This window comes from Gopherus evgoodei, chromosome 8 (genome assembly GCF_007399415.2).
Source record: "Gopherus evgoodei ecotype Sinaloan lineage chromosome 8, rGopEvg1_v1.p, whole genome shotgun sequence".
NCBI classification, from domain to species: Eukaryota; Metazoa; Chordata; order Testudines; family Testudinidae; genus Gopherus; species Gopherus evgoodei.
This window is the reverse complement of record NC_044329.1, coordinates 97,394,844-97,418,408: the sequence shown is the minus strand read 5'-3', so window position 1 is coordinate 97,418,408 and position 23,565 is coordinate 97,394,844. Positions and strand designations below refer to the sequence as shown.

Here is a 23,565-nt window from a genome sequence, read left to right as displayed (position 1 = left end):
TCTTTTATCTTGTTAGTACAACTCTGAGTAAACAAATTAGCTATATAAATAACAATACAAACAAGTGCTCTTTATTAACTTTAAAATGTCAGTTATTGGAACTTTTTTGCAGAAAGTTATCTTTAAATTTGCAAAAAATTTAATTAACTCCTTTTACTCTTAGAATATCTTGAGGAATCACTTTTCAAGAATGATAGGGCCAAAATCCAACATTGCTCAACAAATACTTTTAAACTACCCTTGAAAATACTATCCACGTTGCAAACTAAGGGATGTAACTGCTCTTTAGCTACACTGAGCCTCAGCCAGCCAACAAAATAGCTGACCCTCTGAAGTATTTCTAAAGCACCTAAACACCATAAAATAAACACCAAAAATAAAATTAAGAACCACTCTAAATTTGCCTATGAAACGTCCAGCTAGCCTTCGTTCAACTACACTAAACCAACCCCATACAGCAACCCAGCTGTTCCAACTGGAATAGTCCGTATGTTAACACTCTGCCCTAGTTCCCTGCCTGGCCCACCATCTAAAGGCCATGTGGTTTCTCAGCCACTCTCAGGGCAGCTGGTACTATATAAGTAGTACTGTTATATATTTTAGGAATTCAAATCCCAAGGTGGACAGGTTTTAAAAATGTATTAGTATTAACTTTTTTAAAGATTCAGGAGCTCTCTCTCAGCACAAAAACTTCTGGCAGGAGAGGGGGATTGACTTCTCATCAAAGATCACAGTGGGTGAGAGAACAATGGTGGCTGGCAAGATTCAGAGGCAGCAGGATGCATCTAAAACTGGGTGATTTTTTCAGTAAAAAAAGTCTTTTGATTAAAAAAAAGTCCTGCAGAAATGTGTCAATCTCGGTTGAAACTTTTCATTTTTCAAAGCAATTTCATTTTTTTAATTTTGTGTTGGTAGGGAAAATCCCACTTTCTCTCCTGTCTTTTAGTTCTCACTACCCCTCATCAAAAACTGAGAGAAAAGCTAGTGTTTTTTCCACACCAGTGGAATTTAAAAAAAACCAAAACCTTGTTTTGAAAAGTTTCCATTGAAAAACCAAATATTTCATCAAAAACTGCAAATGAAACAAAATGTTCCTTTTGAAAGAATTCATGAAATATACTTACCTTTTTTCAACCTGATTGATATGAGAGTGAGAATTCTTAGGCCATCCTGAGTGTGCATGCACACAGACTGGTGTGGCAGAAACAGCAGGAAGAGCTGCCATCCTGGTAGGATGTATCATAACAGCCACAGCCCCTTCCAATATCAGGTTCCCAAATCTTCCAATTGCTGATATTGGTCCCCTGTTGTTAGGGCCAGCGCTTCCATTTAGGCGGCCTAGGCAATTGCCTACGGTGCCAGGATTATTGGGGGGCGGCATTTTGCCGGGGGGGGCGGCAGGTGGCTCCAGTTGACCTGCCTCAGTCGTGCCTGCGGAGGGTCCCCTGGTCCCACGGTTCCAGTGGAGCTGCCGCACATTCCTGCGGATGGTCCGCTGCTCCCATGGCTCCGGTGGACTTCCCACAGGCACAACTGCGGCAGGTGAACCAGAGCCGCGGACCAGCGGACTCTCAGCAGGCACGACTGCGGCAGGTCCACCGGAGCCACGGGACCAGCGCACGGGGCGGCGAAATGACCATGCGCCTAGGGCGCTAAAAAACAGTAGCACCAGTCCTGCCTGTTGGGTTATAAGAATGGAAGCAGGCAGGGAAATTTGGAGACAGAGTGAACTGCCGTTGCAGCCCTATACACAAGCACAGCAAACCCTAATTATTTTGAGAAATGGGGCCATGACAAAAATGTCCTGGCTTTCCCTACCGAGACAGCGCACAGATCTGGTATGGCTGTGGGCAGAGAGTCATTCCCGTTCTGAACTGAAGGCTTAGCTTCACGTCCTTCGGAGCTTGGAATGTGAATTTCTGAAGGAGGGCAGTGAAGAACAGGAACAACTCTATTCTAGCCAGCGGCTCACCAAGGCAACCGCGCTTTCCTGAAAAGAAGACAGTTGTGCACGTCAGCCAGAGGATTCTTGTCAGAACAGTTTGGGTCTCAGGACAAATGAGGCGTTACACAGCAGCAATTTTGGAACAGCAGGGAAGAAGAGATGGATTTGTCATCAGTTCCTCCCTTCTGAGTCACTTTTTTCTGTTTTTAGTACTAAATTTTCCTTCACTCAAGTTTACATTAATAATAACAGTACCGCTGTAATTCCTTCTACTAACAGAAACAATCATGTTTGATAGCTCTTGCACGATCAACCACTTCTCTGCAAAGCTAGCTGAGGCCTAATCTACACACATTTTTATACCAGTATAACAATGTCTTTATACTAGTGCCTAACTTCAGCATAGCTTACTTCCCTTCCCATAACTGCAGCCACATTAGAAAAGCTGTGATGTTTTAACTTATATTGATTAAAAAAGAAAATCACACCCCTAACTGACAAAAATCTAGGAGGCATGTATACTAATATAGTTAAAGCTCTACAATTTCTGTGTCTAGCTGATGTCTTACTTCCCTAACAGTCTCAGCTACACACAGCTGTATTATTTCTGAATTAAAAAGTTTAAATTAAATAACATAGGTGAGGTGTAATCTTTTCCTGGCCTAGCTTCTCAGTGACATAACACATGGCCTGCTGAACACACACAGGTCTAGTCAGCATTATTTCTAAAGAAGGGACTGTGTGTCCTTGAATCTACACTGGGTGGGTGGGGGGAATTTATCTAAATTACACAATTTCAGCTACGTGAATAACATAGCTGAAGTTGACGTACTTAGATCTACTCACTGCGGTGTCTTCACTGCGGTGAGTCAACTGCTGCCGCTCCCCTGTTGACTCTGTCTGCGTCTCTCAAGGCGGTAGAGTACAGGAGTCAACGAGAGAGCGCTCGGAGGTCAATTTATGGCATCTAGACTAGACGCGATAAATCGAACCCCACTGGATCGATTGCTGTCCGCCGATCCAGTGGGTAGTATAGACATACCCTTAGTTTCTGTATAAACCACTTAAAAAGAAAAAGGTTTACATACTTTCCTTAGCCACAACAGCGAATACTAATATTGCTTGTTCTTTTAATTGGCAAGAAAGCTCGCTAGACCTGTATATAAACAAGGCTTGTGCAAACCTGTCAATCCCTGATTCACATGCATTTTTGTTTCAGGAACTTAATGCTAAAGCTCTTATTGATTTAAATTGTGTGGGACCAGCCCTTAATGAGTCCAAGTGAGGGAGAATACACCACATTCTATGGTAAAATGTTCTAAAGGTTGATTGGTTTTTATGACGGTGCTTCAGGGATCTCCCACACTTTTATCATCTTTACCATGTTTATTCCCCCTGCTGACTCTCCCTACAAGTGAAAAGAAGTGGTAAAATGTGAGGACAGCTATTCCTTCTGTCCTCACTCCTACATTCCCAACAAGTGAGGCAGGCTACTTTCTCTTTGTGCCACCTTAGGGTATGTCTACACTGGAGCTGGCGCACTAATACTAGAAGCGTATCCGTTGTGTCATGAGCAGCTAGCCACCCAAGTATATTCTGAGGGTATTGGAAGGGGGTGTACTCGGGATGGCTAGTCCATCCAGCTGCATGCACCACCATGGCTATGCCTCTGTTTTTAGTGCACTAGCTCACTCTGAGCTAGCATGGGCTTATCACCCCCACAAAGAAATTACACCTCCAGCTCCAGTGTACACATATCCCGGAGGGTAGCAGAGCTGAGGCCGCTCTTTGCTGTTGTTGTGTCGAGCCTTGTTCTAGGAGAGAGCACTTCCTCAAGAATGACGTGCCCTCTACCTATGAAAAAACTGCACAATCCAGAATCCCAGCCCTGGGACACAAACTCTGGTCAAGGTTTTCATTTCTGAGCTTTCCATTTTCCATGTGCCTCTGTCACTTATAAATGCTGTGGGTTTTTCTAAACTGAAAATGAGAGAGGCCAAGACTTGGTGCTATAGTGCAAATGGACAGAGTCAGACACATCTCACCTGCAGAGAATGGCAGGAAAGTTTCTCTTTTCTTGAACTGACCATCCTCCAGGAAATGCTTAGGATTAAAAGTATGAGGGGTTTCCCACTCATTCTTGTCAAACAGCACTGATGTCAAATTGGGAATCAAAACGGTGCCCTAAAGAAAGAGAAATAAAGGAATTTAAACCTTCCCTGATTCCATTTTTATTTGTGACCTGCAAAGAGGCAAAAAAAAAGGGATCATGCCTTTCATTTTAATCTTTTATGATGTACAAAAAAGGCACAAAAGGAGGTTGGTTTTTTTTAAAAAAGGATAATTTTCTAGCTAGTTCTTTACCTTACATTTATCTAGAATTTCAAATCTGGCTTTCCCTGGTTTTGCGGGTAATCTCTCTGGAGGTCCCAGAGAGAGAAGAATGGAAGCCATCACAGACTTTAGATGAAGGAGTGGACTGTTAATCTTTGAAGAAAGAGAGCTTTTCTCCCAACTGGTTTTTAAGAATTTCAGGTGTTAATATCACAACAGACAAACAAACCAAACTAACACTCATGTGCGCTAAAGTTCTTTTTTGCACTCCTAATTGCTATCTGCAGATAAAATGCACTCTCCCCCTGCTCCTGTGTAAAAATATTTCCCATAAGTTATATTAATGAAGGGTTACTATCAGCAGAATGGAAGGTTGCCACAGGCAATGGTCTCCTGCAGCACACTTGTTGGTAGAATGGTCCTCTGCCTGGCTGAGCTCCAGAATGAGCTCGCTGCCCTTGAGTGTGAGTTTGTCCCCATTTCACTGAGGATCGGTCCACAAGCTGGAGAAGAAGAATGCGCCCGTGTGTTAGGACCTGAGGAGAGCTTCCACTGAACATATTCCGGGAATTCCAGACTGCTCCCTTCCATAGGGAGAAATTGTGGTTCAGCAGCATGGCTAGGTGAAGTCAGAAATGCTGCAGCTTGAGAGGAAAGCAGTTCAGAATTCAGGAGTGGCTGAAGATGAGATACGCCCCACCAGTAAAAAGAAGCAGCTGCTCCCATCTGCAGACACCAAGGCCCAGACCCTCAAAGGTATTTAGGCACATAATGCCCATTGATTTCCAGAAGAGCTAGGTGCCTAAATACCTTTAAGTCTCTGCGTCCAAGTGCCTGGCTGACCTTTCATGAGTCAATAGCCATAGTGGTGAACTTGTGCTGGACTTACTTCTTAGTCCTTTTACTATGGTTTCATACAATTAAAAATAAATAACTTACATCATGTTTTATGAAGACAGCCTGCAAAAGTCTGACCTAGATTTCAACTTCCTCAAAGCTTGAGAATGTGAGCATCCAAGGTTTTGGTTAAGGAATTTTAGCTCACTACAGAAATAGGGGCTACCTGTAAAATGCTGCTCTGGATCTCAGTTTAGTCCCAAAATGGGTTCAGATTCATAACTGGGTCTACTCCGAGGTGCGAAGGTGTTTCTATCTGGGACTTTGGTTTGGGCTCATCTCTTAATTTCTTAAACCAAGATAAGACGTGAAAACTACATTTCCTTCCAGCTTACTTTTGGCACATAGAATCCGGCCAGTGTTGTGTCACTAGTTGCCATTCTGGGCACATTTAAAGGCACGATGTTGCTTATCCTTTGCACTTCATGAATAACTGCATTGGTGTATGGCATGTTGTCCCTGTCGTCCATGGCTGGCTGGCGAGACTGGCCAATCACTGCGTCAATCTCCGCTTGCACTCTTTCTATGAAAGGAGCAGAGTTCACCATTGTTCCAAGAATAATATGTTCTTGGAACAAGCTTAAGTTGTGCAGGGTTTAGAGTTCATTGTTTTTAAGTCTATACCTAATAAAGCTTGATTCAAGCATTGGAAACAGCATCAGTGAGCAATGTGGAGATCTGAACATACAAATACATAAGAAAACTACAGCTGGTTAGCCTGAGACAAATGCAACTGTAACGTGGTAAGAGGAATTTTAAAATCTAATGTAGGCATAATAGGAAGACCTCCTTTACAACCTATATGGAAGGCAAGAGGTATTCACTCCACTTCTCAAAATCAAATGTAAAGGCATTATCAATAAGTATTTTGTCCCTATTCAAAATAGCAAAGTCAATTACAGGGCTGACCCAAGAGATATTGGAGCATGAAAATATTTATCTGCTGGTTTTCTGTGTTAGGCAAGACTCAATTTTTGGGGGGTACAGGGTTATTCCAGCAGCTTGCAAAGAGTCCAAGGAATGCACCTATTTTGCATTAAATGAAGCAGATTATATCTGCCATTATTTTCAACAAAGGTCCCCAGTGGAGCCTCCATGGGTCAAATCTCAAGGCTGAAAAGGACACTGACTGTGTAGCACCTTTTAGAAATCCACAAGCCACATTTACAGAATTAAATGATTTTCCCAATGTCTCACAGGAAATCTGAGGCAGAGCCTGGACCAGGACTTGGATATCCTGAGTCCCAGTCCTCTTAATTAGCCACAAGGCCATCTTCCTCCTTAATCGAGGGTATTGCAACTATGGATTGCACTCCGTGCCCTTGCAGCAGTTGGTGGAGGTGTAACTGAGGGCAGAAAAAAGAAACTATTCCAATAAAAGAAAGGCTTTCTGTATGGGGAAAAATGATTACTGTGGGAAGAAAGCAGCTTTGCACAGAGATTTCATAAATCAACAGTCTGAGTTCTGTGAAAAGTCCCCGATGTGGCAAGGGTTAAGGGTAGAAATTCAAGAGCTCTTAAGAGATTAGAAATATAAACCATTACCACTTACCTTGAACGTCTGGATATAGGGCCATGTACAGCAGAGCCCAGCGGATGGTTGTAGACGTCGTCTCAGTTCCAGCAAAAAAAAGATCCAGTGTGGAAAATATCAGATTTTCTTCACAGAAACTAGAATCAGCATCGGCCTTGGAACAAAGGTATATGTGGGTGGGACTACAACAATATTTATTAGTATTATACAAAGCCATGGAAACATCATTCTAGGCTCAATTCTGCAAGGTGCCGGGCGCCCTGAATTTCCATTGCCTTCAGTGAGAGTTGAGAGTGCCAGGACAGCACCATTAGAGAGAAAGACTGTACTTTTAGCATCATTCTTGAGAGTGAAAAGTTTGAGCTGATTTTAGGTCTGAGCAGAGGTCCTGCTGAAGTGAATGAAAGACTCCCATGCACTTCAACTGGCTTTGGGTCTGGCCCCTAAGGCACAGGTAACCTTACATTTTAGGGCCCAAATCAGCAAAGTGCTCAAGCATCCGAGTAGTCCCACTGACTGCTCTCCGCGGCTCAAAGGAAAACATGTGCTTAAAGGCTTTGCTGAATCAGTTCTTTCCTACCTAGGGTTTCTAGCTGTTAACTAATGGAGGGTCAGATGCTCAGACAACTCAATTGCTGAGCCCTGTTACTGTCATTCTACTTCTAATTTTTAAAACAGAGAAGTGGTTTGTTCCTGTTCACTTTGTTCCTTGCTCTCTTACCTTTGCTATTTCCTTCAGATAACAGTCAATGAAGTCTCTGGTTTCAGATGGATTCCAGTCCTCTCTGTGCTTTGCAGTCATTTCCCTCACAAAACTCTTCAATTTTTCCCAGTTATTAAAAATGGTGTGATGGGGTCCAGGTATCCACTTCATCATGGTGGGGAAGGAGTTATACAGCTTTTGACATACAGAGAGACCACAATACATTTTAGCCTAGTTTTAGAAACATGCATCTCACAGTTTAATACACCCACATGCATTCTGCTGAAGACACTGCGTTTATTAAACTACATTGATACATAATTGTATTATGGATGTGCTCAGAGCCCTCAACTGAGATCAGGACCCCACTATGGTAGGCACTTGACAGATACTTAACAGTGAGTCCCTGACCGGAGGAGCCTAGAATCTAAAGAGACAGGAGAGACAAAGAGTGAGAGAAAGGAAATATTATCATCACTTTACAGAGTGAGAACTGAGGCAGAGAGATATTAAATGACTTGGCCAAGACCGCACAGGCACTGTTACCACGCCAGAAAATGAGGCTAGGGGTCCTGAGTCCCAGTGCAGCATTTTAACCACAAGCCCGTTCTTTCTTGTTAAGATATGCACTGTCTTCTCAGCCCTCTGCTGTGACTGCTGGCCTGCTCACCAGCTACTGCTCCTGTTGCTTTGGCGCCCCCTACAGGACAATGTGCTGTATTGCCTGAGGCAGTGCAGCAGCAGCACTTCAGAAGGCTGAATGGCCACCCAAAGGTCACGATGTCAGAATCTGGCCTCACATTCCGACACATGATGTTGATAATATTGATGTTACCACAGTTTTTATCGGAGATTGGACGTTGGTATTGGAGGGTTTGTAAAACATATGGAAGACTGCCTGGGCCCAGCAACATGAGCAGATAGATGCAGACACTGTGTTTTGCCTCTCAGTATGGCCGCTACTGCAATAGCAGGATTATGTCTCATCTCAGCCACTACGCTGTGCTGAACCGGGAGGCAACAAGAGGAGCAAGGTCCAACAGGGGCTGGATAACAATGTGTCCCTGGAAACCATGATTGCCCCAGTTTTCAGGGCCACTGTCAATGAACCAGCACCATTATGAAACACAGTAGTTTGTCCATGCAAATGGGGCCACCTGAAGAAGCTGCCAGCTGGACAAGTCCCTTGACCCTGACAGAGGTTGGCTGTGCCTCCGGAGGTCACCTCCCACCAGGCCTGTTGTGTAATGACACCCTGCCATCCTCACTGCCGCAAGAGTATCAAGCAAATCTACCCCTGCCACACAGGTCCTTGAGCCAACCCTCCCCTGAGCACAGAGTCCAATGCACAGTGTGACAGCAAGGAAGGGAGTTGCTTGGGAGCAGCGAGGATTTGGCACCTTTTCCTCTTCCTCTCTCCTACACACTCTCCCTGATGCCCACTGAAACAGCCCACTGGGCCGTCAGCCCCGTTAGAGATCACGTTAAGTGCCTGTGGGGTGGCGGCACTGGTATAGAAAATCAGGTTTGAGGATCTTCTAGCCCGATACCTTCAGGGGGGCCAGGTGAAAAAGACTAGCCGAAGGGGGAACTGAGGTGGAGAGAGATTTGTTGGGGAAAATGAGAGCATGGACGCCGCAATCAGGCTATCATAGAAGTGAATCTGGGAGAACGCTGTCACACTCAGCCCTGCTTCCAGTGAAACTGCTTGGGGTTTTGCCATTGTTTTCATATGTTTAAAGTCAAAATCAAACAAGCTCACCTGGCTCCAAATACTTCCCTGGAGGTACAACGTCTCATCAATCAACCGCAGTAACTTCTGGAAGTGACTATCATGATATTCAAACCGGTCTCCAAAAGTCACGGAACAGATTATGTTGGAAACAGCATTGTTAATTTTAAAGTGAGGGTCAAAAGGTTGCCCTAGAAGAGAAAATGGGAGAAATTGGTGGTGTTCTGGTTTCTTAGAAAAGGAGAAGAAAGTTGTTGACAGACATAAAGTATTTGATGTGTATGAAATCCATGAATAAAACCTGAACATATGCATATATCACATACTTGTGCATATCCCTTGAGCAACATTTGGTGCATAGTAACCTATCTGACTATTGAAAAACTGTTAAACACATAGATGGGATCAGCTGCATTTTGATGCATGCAGCATATCAAATCTACCAGTTCAAGTCAGTTTTTGCTATGTATAGAGACATTTATATTTTTTCATACAGGTCTCTGCCTTTGTTATAGTGTAGGGAGGTTTTACATATATGTGATTAGGAACCACTTTCTCTCCATGGTCACTAATCTTGGCAATGAACATTTTTGTGGGCCTGTTTTGTAAATTTGTGTGGCTACATTGATGCTGACAACTCAGCATTTAGTGCCATTACTGACCGATATAAAAACATGAATCCCAAACACCACCAAACTTTTGGATCCGTATCCAGATCTGGACCATGGCACTAAGGTTCATACATGGCTAATGGGCTAAGCCAAATCCCTCATCTGAACTGAGTGTTAGGAAAGATCTTAGATTCAAACCTCATGTTTCAGGCACATCTCTGTTATTTCACGTTCATTGCCAAAGAAGAGCTACAATTTTTGACAGAATAATTAAAGTGTCATTCTCTCTAGTTCTCACCTTTTTCTTCCTCAATTGCATCTGTGAGGTATCTGCTCTCCTCCTGTATTCGTTCTTCTAAACTCCTCTTCCCCAGGCCAAAGTTTCTTAGAGTTGATAAAGCAAATCTTCTATGTTGTTTCCAGCTATGTCCATTAGAGAAGATTAATCCTGGGGTGAAAAATAACATCTGGTATGTTGTAATGGTCATTAGAAGATTAGAAAACTTGAACCCTCCTTTCCTTTTTCAAGTTTAAGTGAGGCCTGGCTATCTTTCCACAGGATACTTTCTTCTGTTCTGTTCGCCATGCTCATCATTGGTATATCAGAGTGCCTGGGCTCTAGCAATGGTGGAGTCATGTCCAACATGCAGAAGTTACACTTTTACAGAAGGTGTATAGAGCTGAGGTTCAAGGAAGTAGACTGCAATGCCGACAACGAATGAGGTTGGAAGATGCAATTTTGAGGGATTTCAGAAGCCTAAATCCTCCCATTCTGACTCCTGCTGAAGGAACACTTGCAAGAGACCATCCAAGATGGAAGTCCATTCTACATGCCATCGCAGCTACATGGTAGTCATGATAATCTGCTGCTGCTGTCGCCAGGGATATGGCAGTTGGAATGTGAACATGAGAAGTCAATGAGACATGAGCACATGTGTAAGTTTTTGCAGAATTGAGGAAGTAACTTAGGGCCATATCCTCAAAGGTATTTACATGCCTAACTCCCATTGATTTCACTAGAAGTTAGGCACCTAAACACCTTTGAGGATCTGGCCCTAAGTTACTACCCCAGAGCACACGTCAGTGAGACCGTTCATGTGCATAAGGTGAAGCCCATTTGTAAGTGTTTCAGGATTGGTGCCTTGATAATTAAAAATGTTACATCTAAAATACTTGAAGAAAAAGATAAGAAAAGAAACTCACCAAATGTACCGAAGATTTCGTAGATCAGAGGCATTTGTGGGCGATCAAGAAAGTATTCACCTCGATGGACAAGCACTTCCTTCACCAGCTGGAATCCATTTACAATCACAATTGGCAGGTTACCTAACTGCAAGCTGAAAATGTTGCCATATTTTCCAGCAAGCTGGAAAAAAAAAATAAAAAGAGCATGTGGTTTAGTTCATATTTAATTTGTTTGATAACCAGAACTAGAGCCCATGTAATGACTACTTAATTAATAATAATAATAACTGTAAAAAATAGTATGTGTAGAACAAGAGCACTCAAGGGCCCGGCTGTTCAAACACTGATTAAAAAGAATGAGCTCACAAGTGGATATAACAGGTGGATGAAGCATGTAAATGGGGAGGAAAATGGGGTAACGGTAAAACAAGCATATCTAAGGACAATGAATGCCCTGTGCCTTTTCCTAGGGGATGTCAAAGTAAAACAGACCTACTGGTAAATAATAATAATTGAAAATTAGCCCACTCTAAGCTGAGAGGAGCAGACACCTTCCTAGCCGGTAGCAATACTGACTGCAGATACGTTTCCCTTCAGTGATCGTTATAGGGATGATAGTTGAAGGACAACATATCTGCAGTCGGTATTGCTACCAGTGAAGAAATCAACATTCTGGTTTAAACAAAACACACTCCAGTTCTGTCAGAAGCACTCCTTCCTTCTGGCCTACACCCATCTCAGGATAAACTACATAGCTCCCTGGGGCACTCAGGGGGTGTGACTGAAAGCTGCAGAGAACAAATTAGTGGCTTCCACAAAGGCCGGTGCAAAAGGAACCCATTCTAGTCCTCAGGGCCGGTGCAACCATTTAGGCAAACTAGGCGCCTAGTGGTTGGGGGCGCTTAAAAGTCCCCTCAGGCGAGGAGGTGGAGTGGAGGTGAGCTGAGTGGGGGGGGGTACGCGGGGAGGGCTGCCAGCAGTAGCGGGGGGGGGAGAGGTGCACAGGGGAATCGCTCCCCGCCCCAGCTCACCTCCACTCTGCCTCCTCCGCTGAGCACACAGCCCCCGCTCTAAGTCTCCTCCAATCGGTGCCGCAAGCCTGGGAGAATTAGAGCGACGCCGGCGTGCTCAGCGGAGGAAGCAGAGCCGAGGAGAGCTGGGGCGGGATCCCAAGGCAGGGTTAGCTGCCATGGGGGGAGTCTCCCCAGGCGGAGTTAGCTGCCGCGGGGGGGGGATCCCCAGGCGGAGTTAGCTGCCATGGCAGCGTTCTCCCCAGGTGGGGTTAGCTGCCCCAGAGGGGGAGAGGGGGGCTCCCCAGGAGGGGTTAGCTGCTGCGGGGGGGGGATTCCCAGGCCGGGTTAGTTGCCATGGCAGGGTTCTCCCCAGGTTAGCTGCCACGGGGGGAGGGTCCTCAGGCGGGGTTAGCTGCCGCAGAGAGGGAGTCGCCCCAGGCAGGATTAGCTGCCATGGGAGGAGTCTCCCCAGGCGGGGTTAGCTGCTGCAGAGGGGGGTTCTCCCGAGGCGGAGTTGGCTGCTGCAGGGGGGGGATCACCAGGCAGGGTTAGCTTCCATGTGGGGGGGCTCCCCAGGCGGGGTTAGCTGCCTCAGAGGGGGAGTCTCCCCAGGCGGGGTTAGCTGCCTTGGGGGAGGCTCCTTGGGCGGGGTTAGCTGCTGCAGCAGGGGGCTCCCCGAGCGGGGCTAGCTTCCGCGGGGGGTGGGGAGTCTCCCCAGGTGGGGTTAGCTGCGGCAGGGGGGCTCCCCGGACGGGGTTAGCTGCTGCAGGGGAGAGGTAGGGGTCTCTTCGGGCGAGGTTAGCTGCCGTGGAGTGGGGGTGGTGGGCTCCCTGGGTGGTGGGCAGGGTTAGCTTCCGTGGGGGGAGAGGTTACCTGGGGAGGGAGGGGCGCAAGGTGGAAATTTCGCCTAGGGCTCGAAACTTCCTTGCACTGGCCCTGCCAGCCCTTGCAAGGGAACAGCCCTCACAAGTAACCTTCCAAACTCCCTTGGGCTTCATAAGTCGCTTTCTAACCCTTATGAGCTACCACCTAATCACATCCTCCCACCTAGGGCAGGGTGCTTCCAACCCTTGCCCAACTCCCCATAACTTCCGACCCTTGCCCAACTCCCAGTACTCCATACAAGTGTTTACCAAGCTTGCAATCTTCACAAACCTGTTTAAAAGCCTGTAATTAAATTCCCTCAAGCCCCTTCGAAATGTCACTGAAAATTCCCACACAACCTAGTTCCTTGTGAGCTCTTTCCAACCCTGATGAGCACCAACCTCAAATGCTACACAGTCCCTTCCAAGTCTCAGTCCTTCTATACTTGGTAACTTTTTATGAGCCTCTTCTTACCTGTAAGTCCTTGTGGGCCTACTCCTGCACTGCCCAAGCCCCTGCATACATTGCAAGCCCCCTGTCACACTCACAACTTCCCACAAGTTACCTTCAAGCCATGGTACATTGTGCACTGCATCACACACTGCCATCCACATGTAATCAAGCCTCAATTCACTGATACATTAAATCTAATTTACACTGTACCCCAGCACAAGGCAGACAAAGCTGGAGGATCCTGCCTCCTGAGGATTTCCATGTGGAAAGGAATCCACAGATGGATCCTAGACACTGGCTGAGGGAAAAGGGGTTTGACCAGAGATACAACTCAGAGCAGTCTAGAGATGGCTCTAATTTATGCCAAGGGCCAGAGCAGCATCAGGACAACCCCAAGGTCATGGCAGTGCAGGGGTGGTGCCATCATGAGCTGTGCCATACATTCTTCTGGCACAGCTGAGGGTCTGACCCAGCATCTCTCTCACCCACCACTACCTGGTAAAAAAAAGCTCTTGCAAACAGAACTCCTACACTTGCTTCCCTTCCCCACTTACCTTCTCTACAGTTCTATGGGGCTGTTTGACATCCATATGGAGGATATGGCCCAGGAAGGGCAGGGGCAAAGGTCCTGGAGGGAAATTCTTTGGCTGTCTCCTTTTCGTGTAATCAGCAATCAGCAGGAACAGGCCTAAGAACATGGCCAGTGTCTGAAAGGGAACGTTCTGCCAGAGCCACATTAACCCAGGGACAGCCTGCAGCGGCATCTTCCCCAGCCAGGTGCACTCCTGCAGCTGTAAGAGGGAGGAGTGACTGGGGTAGAGGGAAACCTGATAGCAGCAGGCACAGCCCTGCCCATCCACTTGCTGCTGACACTGGCAGAGGACAAAGTTTGCAAGCAAAATCAACAGGTACAGCCCTGCCCATCCACTTGCTGCTGATACTGGCGGAGGACAAAGTTTACAAGCAAAATCAACACACCCTCAAACAGCTACATAAGAGCTTTCGATGCCAGAGTCCTAACCCGGAAACCCTACTAGGGCCCCCTCTACTGGTTCCTTCAACTCATCAGCAAAGATTTGTCAGATTTTTCCTCCTGAGTTATAATTTCTCATTTTCTCCTGGTTCTTCCTAAAAAATCAATTACAGATTCCCTCCTGCTGCATCCTCTGTCATGAAAAATAGCCAGTAAAACCAGATTTTCTACAAATCTGGTAGTCAGGAATGCAAAAGATCTTTTTACAATAGGTGTTAAACGTTTTGAATGCATCATTTTTATTGCAATTAATGTTTTGAGGGCTTACATTCGAGCCTGATGCCGCATTCTCTGAGCAATCAACTTCCATTGTCCTCCATGACAAGATTTTTTTTTCTTTTTTAGCTCCCATCTCCAAGGGCACTTTACAATTATACATTTACTGGCCATTTCATTTAAGAATTTAGTCCCCAGACCTGCAATCAGATCAAAGAGGAGGCCACAGAGATTATGGTACATAATTATAATTGAACATACCTATTACAGCAGCTCCAAGAGGCCAATCAGATGGGCCCCCATTGCACTAGCTGCTATACACACATACAGTAAATGACAGTTCCTGCCCCAAAAAAACTTGTGTCATAAACAGATACTTAAAGGTTAATGTCTCTTTTACCTGTAAAGGGTTAAGAAGCTCAGTGAACCTGGCTGACACCTGACCAGAGGACCAATGGGGGGACAAGATACTTTCAAATCTTGGTGGAGGGAAGTCTTTGTTTGTGCTGTTTTTTTTGTTCGTTGTTTGCTCTTGGGGCTAAGAGGGACCAGACATGCACCGTAGGTTTCTCCAATCTTTCTGAAACAGTCTTTTATGTTCAAAATAGTAAGTACTAGCTAGAAAAGGCGGATTAGTCTTATGTTTGTTTTTTTAACTTGTGAATGTGTATTTTGCTAGAAGGATTTTACCTCTGTTTGCTGTAACTTGTATCTTAGGCTAGGGGGGAGGGAATCCCTCTAGTCTTTATGAGCTGAGGACCCTGTAAACATTTTCCATCTTGATTTTACAGAGATAATTTTTACTTTTCTTTCTTTAATTTAATTTTAATACATACCAGAGAGCGTTCCTTCAAAGTAGGAGACCAGGTTATGGTCTTGAAAGCACAACAGGCCCATAAGATGGAGGCGTCATGGGAAGGGCCATTCACGGTCCAAGCTGTTTACGATCTCATAGCATTTCCCACTTCCTCCCTAAAGCCTAAAGTGTACCATGTTAATTCTCTCAATCCCTTTTATTCCAGAGACTTAAAGGTTTGTTAGTTTAAAGCCCAGGGAGAAGATGACGCTGAGTGACCTGAAGGTGTCTACTACGAAGTAAAAAGTGACGGTGGCGTGGAAGAGGTGAACCTCTCCACAACCTTGGAACGTCTGCAGCGGCAACAGATCAAGGAGCTGTGCACTAGCTTTGCCCCATTGTTCTCAGTCACCCCAGGATGGACTGAATGGGCATACCACTCCATTGACACAGGTAATGCTCACCCAATTAGAACCCCACCTACCAAGTGTCTCCTCATGCCCAAGCTGCTATAGAATGGGAGATCCAAAACATGCTACAGATGTAAGCTAAATGCAGTAACTCGTCCCGACAACTATCCAATGCCACGCACCAATGAGCTATTGGAGAAATTGGGACGTGCCCAGTTCATCTCTACAATAGACTTAACCAAGGAGTACTGGCAAGTACCACTAGATGAACCTGCCAAAGAAAGGTCAGCATTCATCACCCATGCAGGGGTGTATGAATTTAATGTGCTTCCTTTCGGGCTGCAAAATGCACCCACCACCTTCCAAGGACTTGTGGATGATCTCCTAGCAGGATTGGGAGAATATGCAGTTGCCTACCTCGATGATTTGGCCATTTTTTCTGATTCTGTTTTCTGTCATAAGCATTTACTTCATGACAACTAGTAAAAGCAATACTAATGTTTTATTTAAGCAGTTATAGATTAGGAATTTTTTTCAAATAACAAATGCTACTTAATTAATGATGTCTGATAAAGTAACCTTCCCAAACCTTTTACTTTTGTTTCCACTTGTTCTGCCAGGTTTGAGGTTTACTGTATATCAGTGTCTAAATGTTCTGTTTTTAAAACAAACGTAAAGACTGTGTTATCACATAGATCTGGAAAAAAATTGCACTAATTTTTAAACTCTGGTTTTATTCTTTCTCTGGAAAATATTATTTTATATTAACATAAAGATTTTTAAAATGAATTCAGTGGTCTCTTTATTTTAAGTCCTGCATTTAGTAGTCCTTTATACCATAAATTCTTTGGGATAGGAGCCGTGTCTATCCTTTAGTTTGTACAGTGTCCTGATCAGCACCTTTGGGTGCTGTCATAATTACTGTGCCTAAAATGTTTGTAGCTTACAAGCTATAGATTTGTTTAAATCAACCTCGAGCTTCTCGTTCTTGCCATCAAAGTCCCTCCTGCAAGGCAGCTGTTCATATCAATGATGGAGAATCAAAATGCTGCATCTGCCTCAGTGAAGCATATATAGCACTTAAGTGCTTAGTTTATTGCCTTTTTAAAAAAAAAGACACAAAAGGGGAGGGAATCCTTCCAAAAACCGTTTTTCCTTGTGAAAAGATCTGTGAATACATCTTCTGTGCCATATAAGGAAGAAACTGGACCAGATCATGTCTGCTACTGCTTCTGTTAGCCCCAGGGCCACCCCAAGCTCCAGACTTTACATGCTGATTATGGACTTGTCAAGAGCCTCCAAACCCTTCTCAATGCAATCTTCTGAGGAGAGAGAGAGGGAGGGAAGAGCACTGCTCGGAGTGATAAGAAATGAAGCACTCTCTTACTGACACCAGCTAGAATGGCAGGCATTTTGAGGCCCGGATCAGGTACTGCTGACTGACACCTGAGCACTGATTGGTCACTAGATACCGGCCCGTCAGAAGCCGATGTGTACCTTTCTATACTAGCACCTAATATTGGAGTGCTCTGTGCCCTCATCCACTACACCTACCATGCAACCAGCTAATGTTGAGGGAAACACTCCTAGAACTGACTTCCTTTGTACCAGGAAGATTCACGATATTGCGTGACTTGGAAGTAACCAAACAACCAGAGTCACCATTGCTGGGCATTGAAAAGAAATTCCTAGTACCGGTGCCGTCTGCCCGTATCAGCCACCTCAGTTCCTGCACAGGACACTTCAGGATCCTCTAGAACTCCAAGAAGAACGGCTTATCCTATGAAGGAAATGTATTTTCTCCTCCTCTGCATCAGAGCAAAGTGGAGACATGTTGCCTGTGTACTTACCACACTCTCCTGGCTATGATCCAAATTACTCCAACAGTGAGTCCCAAAATGCTGCAGAAATTTGGCGGCATTTTGGTGGATGCCTGACTGCCTGCCAGGGCACGGGCGCATTTAGATGCCCCCACGGGTGCTGCGGAGGGGACCCCTGGTTTAGGCTCTGGTTTAGGCTCTCCTTGTGTCATTATCACTATTATTCTATAAATAACTTTTACGGTTAAGTTGGTTGCTTCTCTCTCTCTCTCTCTCTCTCTCTCTCTCTCTGAACTTTGCTCTTATATGTTTTTTGGTTCCCCAGTTACTCTGCAGCAACGCTTCTTTTACCTAAGCTAAAGATCCCTGCAGTGCCCAACAATACTGTGGGGTTTGCCCATCGAATGGGTTACTACTAGTACAATTGTAACATGAAAGAGGGGATAGAGATGTGCTGAACCTGTGGCATATAAGGGATGCAGCTTGAATGTGCTGTTTGGCCCAACCAATTGAGCCCACGGATATATGAGGGGGTAGGGATCAGCTTGAAAGTGTTGATTGACCTGGTCCGCTCAGACTTGCTCTGTTAATTGTGTGCTCATCTGGTTCTGGGGCTGGAGGAACCCAGCCCTGGGGAACCTAGGTCCTGCAGGAGAGCTCCATTGGGAGGGCACTTGCAGCAGGGAGAAGTAGAGCTCCATATGAAAACACAAGTGACACAAGCAGCACACTGATAGACTTACAGGCCACCCCACTCCCCACCCCCTGAAGAGTAACCGGGCAAATCTGGTAACAGGAGGGATGCTGCTTTTTAAAAGAATTTGATCTCGTCTATGGGATGCATACGCACCACCAGAAGTGGAATATACATGGGCAACATATTTTAAAGAACCACAGTTACTAAGGTAAGTAACTGTTCTTTCCCATCATGCATTTCACCCACTCAAATTTCTTGGCTTCTTGGTGGACAAGGATCCTTGTTTCCTTTTCACAGATGGGGACACAGACACAGAGATGAATCCCTTGCCTAGGTCAGGTTTCAGAGTAGCAGCCGGGTTAGTCTGTATCTGCAAAAAGAACAGGAGTACTTGTGGCACTTTAGAGACTAACAAAATTATTTGAGCGTAAGCTTTTGTGGGCTACAGCCCACTTCGGATGCTGTATTTTCCACTCCATGCATCTGATGAACTCACCGGCTTTGCACTATAATTTCGGTTGCCCCCCAGGCATTAGCAGCAAGAAACCTACAGTTTGCAAGTTCCTAAGTAAGCCCTGGAATCATGGTTAAAGTTGCTCCCCCAAAATCTGACATGCTCCCTGCCCCAGCCAGTGGCATCTCTCTCCAGTGAATTAGAATCTTGAAAATCCACACACTGACCTGTTCAAAAGTGTATTGATTGAAGCCTGTAGCCAATGGTGCTTTAGGATATTAGGGTTTCGTACTCCCCCACATAACTGCCCTTACCTGGTCATTACTTTCTGCTTTTGGTAACTTAACCAACTCTGCAGTCATACAAGGCCAATGATTTCTGAGCCATATGTTACTGTGTCTTTTGCTCTTTACACAACCCATAAAATGAAGTCGTCACACAGGCAGGGTGCGGCCCAGATAACGCTGTTTGCTAACACTATCCAACCTGCTCGGCGTAGCTGCATATACACATGGCTACTGCAGGCTTCTAGGGGCACCTGCAACATAACACAGCGAGCACTACTAGAGGGGGCAGAACTGTTTAAAGGGATACCATGCTAGTCCTATGTCTGACACATGCTTGTTAGTGTGAGCGTCCGCTAGCTATTGCTTGCTAGAAATCCAAGTCCAAGCGCTGTGGCAACAATGTAGCTAGCGGGGAGAGGCTGAAACTAGAGTTTAGGTTTCCATTTTCCTCAGCTAGGCCAATAGGAGCGCTGGAGAGGCAGTCCCTGGGTGGGAGCAGAGTGCCTTGGCAAGCACTTGAGCGGCAGCCTCCAGCTGCCATAAAACATGAAGTGTGTCCAAAGCTCAAGTGAAAGGTCACTGAACTGTATCAGTAAATAGATCATTGCACGTGCTGGAATATGGATTCCGTGTGACACCATTCCAGCTCTCAGACTGCAAAGAGCTCTCGATACGTTGCAGTAGGAGGGGAAGGGATGTGTGTGAGGGAGAGTGAATGGATGTCATCTGCTTTTTTACCTTGCTCAAGCCCCACAGATTCTAGAAGCATAATAACCCTGCTGCTCCATTTTTCAAGCAGTCACACAGACCACTGTTGGAAGCATGCTAGTCACCCACTGAGCATGTCTGGAGGCTGCAGGGCTAGCCCCCTGCCAGCAGGACAGAACCACAGAAATGTAGACCCAGGATCATCAAGTCCAACCCCCTGCACTCTGGCAGGACCAAGTCTATGTAGACCATCCCTGACTGGTGTTTGTCCAATCTGTTCTTAAATACCTCCAGTGATAGGGCTTCCACAACCTCCTTTTTAAGTCTCTTCTGCCTCTTAACTACCCTCATAGTTAGACAGATTGTTTCCTACTATCTAACTTAACTCTCCCTTGCTGTAGATTAAACCCATTACATCTTGTCCTGCCTTCAGTGGACATGGAGAATAGCCCTAAACATATGTGAAGCCTGTTATCAGGTCTTGTCTCAAGAATAACATGTCCAGCTTTAATCTTGCCTCCCACGTCAGGGTCATTTTTGCTGCTCTCCTCTGGACCATTTCTCCTGGTTGTCCACATCTTTTCTAAGGTGTGGTGCCCAGCTCTGGACACAGTACATCAGCGGAGGACTCACCAGTGCTGAGCAGAGAGGGACAGTTACCTCCCATGCAGACATGCCAAACCTACCAAAAATAAAAAATAAAATAAAATAAAACCACCACAGAGATTAGGCTTGTTTTTGGCTTAATTAGCTTCTGAGTGGCTCATTGGCTACTTTTTGGCTCGTAGCTTGTTTGGCTTGTTGCTTCTTTTTTTGATCGGCTCCAGGCAAGCAGGGGCAAGTGAGGGGCAAGGAAGGGAGAGAGTCAGGAGTGCCCAGCGGGCCCACCACCATCCCAGACCGCATGCTGGAGGGGTGGGGGGGATCTAGTCACATTGTGTGTTGGGGTTCTCAGGGACTGGCTTGTTTTGAAATGGGAGTAGATTGAATTTTGTCTTATTGTGAAAGTTGGGGTGCTTATTAACCCGCGTGAAAGTTGGCAACTGTGCTCCCATGTCTTACATACCATGCACCTGTTCGTACACTCCAGAATGATATGAGCCTTTTTCGCATCTGCATCACATTGTTGACTCCTATTCAATTTGTGCTTCCCTATAATCCCCAGATCCTTTTCAAACAGTTCTACTGTCTAGCAAATGAGTTCCCATTTTGTACTTGTGCGTTTGATTTTTTTTTTGCCTTCCTAAATGACGTACTGCTCATTTGTGTTCAGTTTCATCATATTGATTTCAGACCATTTCTCCAATTTGACCTACCTTCCATCACTGCTGCTGAGGGAGAGCTGCCTGCTAACAGCTGCACTTCAAGGACCTTCCATGAGGTGCTGGGACAGAAAGTGCATTCGTGACTTGAGAGGTATTGACTCCAGGGCAGAGACATAAAGGCTAAATAGATTTTGATGAGGTGGCATATGGGCTGGGTGGGACTTGTGGAGGAAGGAGGAGAGACTTTTATCCAGGTGATGTCACATATGTTAGCACTGTTTTTAGAAGGCTACTCTCATTAGAATAGCGGCACATCACTGGCTAGCTGGGTTTTTTCCGTTTGTTTTTAAATTTTTTTCTCATTCCTAACACTCCATGGTCAAGACTGCTGAACTCCATGTTCTTCCTGCTCTTTTGGTTGCGGGAGTTGGGATGTGTGTGCATGTGCAAAAAATGTTTCCTGCAAGGAGTTGTGCGTATCCTTAACCGCCACTGGAAAGGAACATTAATAATCATTAGGCTTCTCTCCATGCGCTGTTACCCCCCCCCATAATCCCCACTCCATTTTTTCTCCCAGGGACGTGGAAGCTGAAGAGAAATTTTTTAAATGCATATGACCTGTTCATAGACAATGTGTAATGTGTAGCAATTAGACTAGATTTGTCACGTCCAGTAACTTCATGAGCAAGGTGGTGATGCGAGCCACACACTGGAAAACAAGAGCATGTCCCTGCATGGTTCTGTTGAATATAATTATGGTGAGAGTATAAAAAAAGATTCAGTGACTGGAAAAGAGCATTTGATGAAGCCCAAAAGCACACACTGTATTTTACCTGTGCAATGTTTCATGCCTCTTCCCCTCTCCCCACCACCACAAAAAAAATCCAGCGTCCTCTGTAATGTACAGGTATAAAGCTTATTTTCAAAGAGGGGCAGGATGGTCTTGTTAGGACACTTGATTTGGCCTCGGGAAATCTGGGTTTGGGTCACCAGTCTGCTACAGATGCCCTGTGTGACCTTGGGCAAGTAATCTGTAAACAGAGGTAATAGTTTATTTCTGGTACTTTTTTTCTGTCCCTTTTGGATGGACTCTCTGACTCAGTGCCTAGCAGAATGAGGCCCTTATCGCAAGTGTGACTACAATACAGTTAATGAGGTTGATGATGATGATGTCATTTATGCATTTGTACAGCGTTTGGTATGTCTTCCTGAGCTGTCTGCCCTGTAGTCAGTAAATTAATGCATGTATTTCATTGCTTACTAGCTTTGGCAATATAGTTCCTGTAACTTATTATTGTCACCCCTTTTTTTAACCTGAGAGGTTAGCCAGTTAACAGGGGGGCCTTGAGGGGTGTTTCCATTTGGAGGAGAAATTGATCAGGCAGGGCTGTTTTTATATATATACAATCCTGTTTATTTGTAAAAATGTGTAAACTTCTGTTCCCTTGACTGCCGGATGATCATACAACAGGGCCGCCCAGAGGATTCAGGGGGCCTGGGGCAAAGCAAATTTGGGGGCCCCTTCCATAAAAAAATGTTGCAATACTATATTCTCATGGGAGCTCCTGCGGGGCCTGGGGCAAATTGCCCCACTTTCTCCTCCCCCCCCACCACGGGCAGCCCTGGGAAAAATAAACATTTTTAAACCTTCCGTATCTCAGCACAAACCCAGTTTTGAGAAAACTTCTTTATAATGTATCACGGGCTCTCAGCATCAGCTAGTGCTAAAAGGCACTACAGCTCATTAAAAGGGCTGGACAAATATTTACCACCAAAACTTTTTTTCAATCAAAAACTAGGGGTTTTTTTAAAAGCAAAAAAATCACGGACAATGTGTGCTTTCCTTCAAAATTTGTTGTGGCCTTTTTAATCGAAAAGCTGAAATTAGTCTGCCAAAACCTGAACATGTTCTGGGGTTTCAGAAGTGCGTGGCCACATGTTTGCTGCTTGCTGTGTTTGATTGTTTAAAGAAACAATAAAAAAATTCTGCTTAAAATAAATCTAAAACTTTTGAACCACCTCGGCTTGTGACCAAACGCCTGAGCCCATCCAGTCAGAGATTTTTCCAGGTTTCTGATACTCTGCTGGCTTCCTTGACTCATACCTGTCTCCATGACTTTGGGTTCATTTAGCTTAGAACATAAGATCATAAGAATGCCCATACTGGGTCAGACCAAAGGTCCATCCAGCCCAGTAGCCTGTCTTCTGACAGCGGCCAATGCCAGGTGCCCCAGAGGGAGTGAACCTAACAGGTAATGATCAAGTGATCTCTCTCCTGCCGTCATCTCCACCTTCTGACAAACAGAGGCTAGGGACACCATTCTTTATCCATCCTGGCTAATAGCCATTAATGAACTTAATCTCATGCATTTATCAGTTTCCTAGAGACTGGCTCCATGGGATCCCTCACAAACTGGAGAATGTTACTGTGGGTTTGTCTTTAGTATAGTTTAGTATAGTTTATGTACATACTCCACGAACTGAGCATTTGCGCTTGTTCCAGAATCTGGGATGAGCCTATGTTGTGAAAACTGAAACGCTCAAAATAGCACATGCATGTGAATGGGCACAGGGTGCTAAAATTAAATTAACCCAGAGGTTCTCAAAC

The 23,565-nt window shown here is 45.2% G+C and overlaps 1 protein-coding gene across 1 annotated transcript; it reads right to left on the bottom strand.

Moving 5' to 3' along the window:
- Positions 1 to 1,814: 1,814 nt before the first annotated feature.
- LOC115656680 (cytochrome P450 2J2-like) lies at positions 1,815 to 14,047 on the bottom strand. Its single transcript, XM_030573721.1, has 9 exons — positions 13,826 to 14,047; positions 10,960 to 11,122; positions 10,055 to 10,204; positions 9,176 to 9,336; positions 7,432 to 7,608; positions 6,729 to 6,864; positions 5,512 to 5,699; positions 3,991 to 4,129; positions 1,815 to 1,990 (listed from the first exon to the last, which is right to left on the bottom strand). The coding sequence occupies exons 1-9, from the start codon at positions 14,033 to 14,035 to the stop codon at positions 1,815 to 1,817; spliced, it is 1,500 nt and encodes a 499-aa protein (XP_030429581.1). The 5' UTR covers positions 14,036 to 14,047.
- Positions 14,048 to 23,565: the final 9,518 nt, after the last annotated feature.